This window comes from Buceros rhinoceros, unplaced genomic scaffold, assembly GCF_000710305.1.
Source record: "Buceros rhinoceros silvestris isolate BGI_N320 unplaced genomic scaffold, ASM71030v1 scaffold24419, whole genome shotgun sequence".
Lineage (NCBI taxonomy): Eukaryota > Metazoa > Chordata > Aves > Bucerotiformes > Bucerotidae > Buceros > Buceros rhinoceros.
The window spans coordinates 16,545-21,958 of NW_010431262.1; the positions used below are offsets into that span (position 1 = coordinate 16,545).

The following is a 5,414-nucleotide window of genomic DNA, read 5'->3' on the forward strand; positions in this document are numbered from 1 at the left end:
GAGCTCAAGAGCGTTGTAAGGGTGGGTGTCACTCAGCCCACAGAGCACCCGGACACAGCACTCCCCCGGGATGAGAACTCACCGTTGCACTTCAGCCCGTCCCCGAGCCAGCCCGTGCGGCACTTGCATTTGAAGCTCCCGGGCACGTTGATGCAGGACGCGTGCATGTCGCAGTTGTGAGCCCCGATCTCGCATTCGTCGATGTCTGCAGGAAGGAGGGACATCAGAGCTGACACAGCTCTGCTCCCCCAGGAGAGGAGGGGGCAGCCAGGGGCAATCCTGCCAGCGGATCTGGGTACCGATGGCTCTCGGGAGCCTGAACCCCAGGGGATGGGAACGAGGTGCTTTGGGGAACAGGCTGCCTGCAGTTGTACCCTTGAGCTGAAGGGCTGATCTGTGCCTGCCCTTGGAAGATGAAGACCAAAGGAAGGGCAGGTCCCTAGCTTGGCTATAACCTAGGAAAGAGTCAATTCCTGCCTTCCCAGCAATCTCTGCCTGCCCCAGCACCAACCACAGCCCCAGGTGTCCACAGCCTCCCCCAGTGTACAGGGATGGTGTCCTCTCCAGGAGATGTCTGCGAGGGCTCCCACCAGCACCCCTGATTCCAGGTCTGGGGAGTTCCCACCTGTGCAGCCCGTGGTTCCCTTCTTGACAAAGTAGCCCAGCTGGCAGTGACAGATGAAGGAGCCCTTCGTGTTTTCACACTCGCCGTGCAGGCAGATGTTAGGGTTGAGATCACATTCATTCACATCTGCAGGAGAAAAAGGACTTGCTTGGAGCACCACAAGAACCATGACGTGACTCTGGGGCAACCTTCCGTATCCCTTCCTCCACCCAAGAGCAGCCTTGAGACGCAGCGCTGGCACATGCCCAGGGCCCAGCCTTGTCCTCACCAATACAAGTCTTCATGTCCAGGGACGCCATGAAGCCATCGAAGCAGAGGCAGCGGTACTCGCCGGGGATGTTAGTGCACTGCCCACCATCACAGATGTCTGGGTTATCCTCACACTCATCAATATCTAGAGAGAGGAGACCACGGCCAAAGGAAAGACATTAGAGCCAGTGAAGGGGTATTGTGGGAGCAGGAGGGAGTCACAGGAGGGGCTTTGCTCTGGATCATGTTGGGACAGGACGCTGGGGGCGCTACTGAGGGGCTGGACACGGCCGTGGCAAAGCAAAAACACCTCTCCAGGGAAATCACCTCTCTGGAAGTGACTTACAGCTGAGACCCCCTCACTCTGGAGCCAACCCTTTGGCTGACTGGCAATGGGCACAGAGGTCCCTGGGGCAGCACCTCTGAGAGTCGAGCTCACAGCTCACCTGTACACGATCTCTTGTCTGGCATCAGGGCGTAGCCTTCGCTGCAGCTGCATTCGTAGCTGCCCTCTGAGTTGGAGCAGTGGGTGTCACAGCCGCCATTGGTTATGGTGCACTCATCAATGTCTGGGGGAGAAGGGAGAGCTCAGACCACTGCACGGATCACGGCCCGGGGTATGTGCCTTGTGCTAATGCTGCTCAGACACCGTGCCCCCACAGAGACAGGGTGGGAGAGGAGCTGAGGGGCAAAGAAAGCTCCCCCAGCCAGACGAAAACCCTCTTGCCTTCTCTGCCAACCACTTGCAGCTCACAATCAGTTCACAGCCCCTTACCAGTGGTGCCAGTCTGGCTGCAGCTCGACCAGGAGGCTCCCCCACTGAGCTTTATAAGAGGCGTGAGGCCAGGAGGGTTCTGGACACTGGGGTCTTGGCACAGCCAGCTGGCAAAGGGGAGCACTCACCGACACACCCTTGCCTGTCCAGCGTGGCCTGGAAGCCCGAGTCGCAGGCGCACTGGTAGGTCCCGATGACGTTGACACAGCGACCGTTGCGACACAGGTTGTCACTAAGGGAGCACTCGTTGATGTCTGCGGTGGGAAGAACAGTTTGAACATGCTGACACCACGCTGAGCACCGTTTGGTACCACCTCTGGGTACCCCCCACCTACTGCTGTCTCCAAACCAAGTCTGTCGTTGTCTCCTTGGTCAGTCTTTAGGGAACAGCAGGTGGAACAACAGACATTACAAACACACTGACACCCTGGGCAGGACTCAGTCCTCCCTGGAGGAGTGTGTTCTACCCACACATGGGACTGGAAGGGGAAGACCCAAGTCTCCTGTACTGTTACCCTTGTACAGGCTCTGGTTGTAACGCAGCTTTGCAGCATCTCACCTACGCAAACGTTCCCTTCCGAAGTCAGCTCGTGGCCAGGGGGGCAGATGCATTCGAAGCTGCCATCGGTGTTCATGCAGATCCCGCCTCGGCACAGCAGCGGGTCCCGCTCGCACTCATTGATATCTGCAGAGAATGATGTGAAATGCGGTGGGTTGCCCCCTTCAGCTGGGCTTTCTGGATAACGGGGGGGCGCTCTGCCATGCACCCCAGTCCAGCACCAGGACAGATCCCAGAACAGAGAGACTTCACAAAATTAACAGGGAAATGAATCGAGGGCTTGGGTGAGCCCAGTGCGTTTTGGGAAATCGCAGTTCTTGCCCTTGACCTCAGCAGAACATAAAGTGTAACGTCAGGAGGAAAGAAGTTACTGGCTTTGTGCAGATCAGCCACCGGGGACTGGAAGGACAGTTCCTAGCTCACGTCCCACCCAGCTTAGGACATTTCCACAAATGCCTTCAGCAGAGGGAGAGCTCCTCGAACACACAGAGTTTGGTTCGAGACCAGCAGAGAGGATTTCTTGGTAACAGCCTTCAGAGCAGTGCCAGTACCAGACCCAGGCTGGGAAGAGGTCTGTACACTGGAGAAAATCTCCTAGAAAAAAGGGATTGTCTGTACTAGGAACTGGAGAAACTCCTGACACAGATTAAACTGCTGTGAGAGAGATGCAATACAGCCAAAGATGAAACCAGGCTGCTGGCATTACAAATAAAAAATAAATAAAGTGTCAGAGAAGTCTGTAAATGCCAGATGAAAAAACCCAGACAAGGGAAACTCTGGAGTGATGCACTGGGGCAGCTGGAAACAGAAACCAACGGGAGGAGACGAAGCCCCGCAAGTATCAACGCTGGGAAGCCTCGTTATCGACTCGTTATCCACAGCCCTGGAGAAAGCTCCCTGTGATCTACCGTGACACTGTCCAGGGGCTGATCCTCTGACTCTGGAAACAACAATCTGAGAATGATTTTGGTCAGTGAACAGACTCAAAAGGTTTGTGTTCCTGCGTGCCCCTCGGATTGCCTCGAGCTGCCCTGCACGGACAGGGGAAGGCTCCCTGGGCCGGCTCAGAGCATGCACCTGCCCAGAGCTGCGCCCCGAGAAACACGGGTTCAAGAACCCAGAGCCACTGGGTGGAACATAACGGAACTGACCGAGCCCCCGAGAACCCCTTCGTGGCAGCAGACAAAGGGAGCAGTGTCCGAGGTGTTTATACTTTTGTGTTTCCGATTCCAACCTTGTAATTAGGAATGGAATCTTTCACCCACTTGAACAAAACCCCGTTGAGATGCTCAGCTTATCTACAGCTGAAGTGGAGGGCAGAGCTGACCACGGGGCTGACAGGCCCCGCCGAACAGTCCCCCGGGACCCGCGGCTGCGGTTTGCCCTGGTGGGGGACTGCTGCCGATGACTGCGGGCTGCAGCTTCAGCGCTGATGTCAGTTATTGCCAGGGGCTGGCAAGAATTCCTCCCTCCTGAGGCCGCAGCCAAGGTCTTTTGCCAAAGACAGGCAGGAAGAAGTTAATCCTTGACCATGGGAAATGCCACACAGTCACAACTTCTCACCCTTTGGGGTGAAACAACTCAATCTTCTGTCACCCAGGAAAAAAAAAAGGATAAGGTGGAATTGTGCAGGTTATAGTGAACATTAAAAATAAAGAGAACAACGAAACACCACCCTTCTGTTAAGATTCAAAAACGCCATTGCTGAAGTCAGCAGGTCACCAGTGGGGACTGGGACGTTCTCAGAAACGGAGGAGGAGAAGGAAGAAGACAATCAGCATGAGCTGTGGCAACCCACGCTACAAAGTGCTCGGAGAAGACTGAAAACCGCGCCAGTGGCAGGGTGGTGAGAGATGTTTAAAGAACCCAGAGACTCAAATACGAAAAATAAACAAATGGAGTTGAATCACGCCGCAGAGTGATGTGGTTTGACAGTCCAAGCCAAAGCAGAAAGAGCGGAATCTTAAGCCCAGGTCAGTCAGGCAAGTGTGTCTGGCTAGACAGCCGAGAAGAGGAACACGGAACGCCAGGAATTGGAGGACAGCAGCAGTCTGGCTGAGGTGCTGGAGACAAACTGAGGTACTGAGGTCATTGATGGGATTTTTTTAAGCTACGAACAAGAATTATATTCAATTGAAAACAGATGAGAATCTGACAGAACAGCAAACAAGCATTGCCCAGATGGGAGGAGCTGTGAAGAATTATCCGAGGATAAAGGATGATGGAATGGGCAGGTGAAAGGGAGCCCTTACACGGACAACCGGAAAAAGAGCGGGGTAGAAGAATGCAGGTGGTCTAGCAGAGCTTCTCACGAAGGACTTGGTCTGTGCAAGTGTTTGGGGAACCGGACAGGGGCCTGAGTAAAGGTTGAGGCTGGTATGAAACTGCTGCAGATCCCAAGGAAAGGCGCAGAAACGGCGACAGTTGGTTAGATGTCACCTCGAAGTGACATCAGGTTGAGAGTCATTGTAGAAACGATTCAGTGGGAAGCAGCCCAAGAAAAATGGGATGAATCCAAAAGATGCAGAGCTAGAAGAGACCCAAGCTATCAAATGGTGAACCTCTTGCTGAGCAAGAGTGTTCTCATGCCAGCAGAGACATTTGATTTAACGGCACGTGGTTGTAGGATGTGCCGTGACAGCAGGAGGCCCAGCAGTGCTATAAAGACCAAAGCTTAGTGTGTCTCCTAATAAAGGAGCGGAAATAATCTTATCTCAGCCGTGATCTACTGAAGCTATCACTGAGAGCTACTTGCAAGGAACAGATCTTACCTAGAAAAGGGACCAAGCCACATGTAACTGGATTAAAATGACCGCAGTGGTGTGAGACATCATTTAGGGCAGGTAGATGAAGGAGGTGATGAAGATAACTGTGGTGCGAAGGGTAGGGGACCACACAAAAAGATCTACAAGCTGAGAAATGTTCAGCAGTGGTGTTTGAAAGGCCCTGCATCAATGTATGGGTTGAACATCTGATATGAATTGTCTGGAGACGGGTGTACGTGTCGAGTGCTGATATGTAAATAATCAGTGGCAGAACAAATAATAGATGGGTAACGCAAGGCTGAAAAGTAGAAGGAGAGGAGACGTCACACAAAGGGAACAGCCAAGCGTGTGTGAGAACTGGAGCTCAGAGCCATCGAGTCCAAGCTGCCGGCCTGGCAGAGCCCTGCTGCGTGCTGGCCAACCCCCGATACAAAGGTCGCC

At 53.9% G+C, this 5,414-nt stretch overlaps 1 protein-coding gene across 1 annotated transcript in view; it reads right to left on the minus strand.

Moving 5' to 3' along the window:
- The window catches only part of LOC104499820 (fibrillin-2-like), a gene marked incomplete at both ends in the record, with an annotated part of 25,782 nt that overhangs the window by 16,438 nt on the left and 3,930 nt on the right, over positions 1-5,414 (minus strand). Inside the window, 6 exons of the mRNA XM_010143378.1 lie at positions 83-205; positions 626-751; positions 894-1,019; positions 1,321-1,443; positions 1,778-1,903; positions 2,209-2,334. Of these exons, the coding sequence (XP_010141680.1) occupies positions 83-205; positions 626-751; positions 894-1,019; positions 1,321-1,443; positions 1,778-1,903; positions 2,209-2,334 (750 nt within the window). The remainder of the gene's footprint in view (positions 1-82; positions 206-625; positions 752-893; positions 1,020-1,320; positions 1,444-1,777; positions 1,904-2,208; positions 2,335-5,414) is intronic.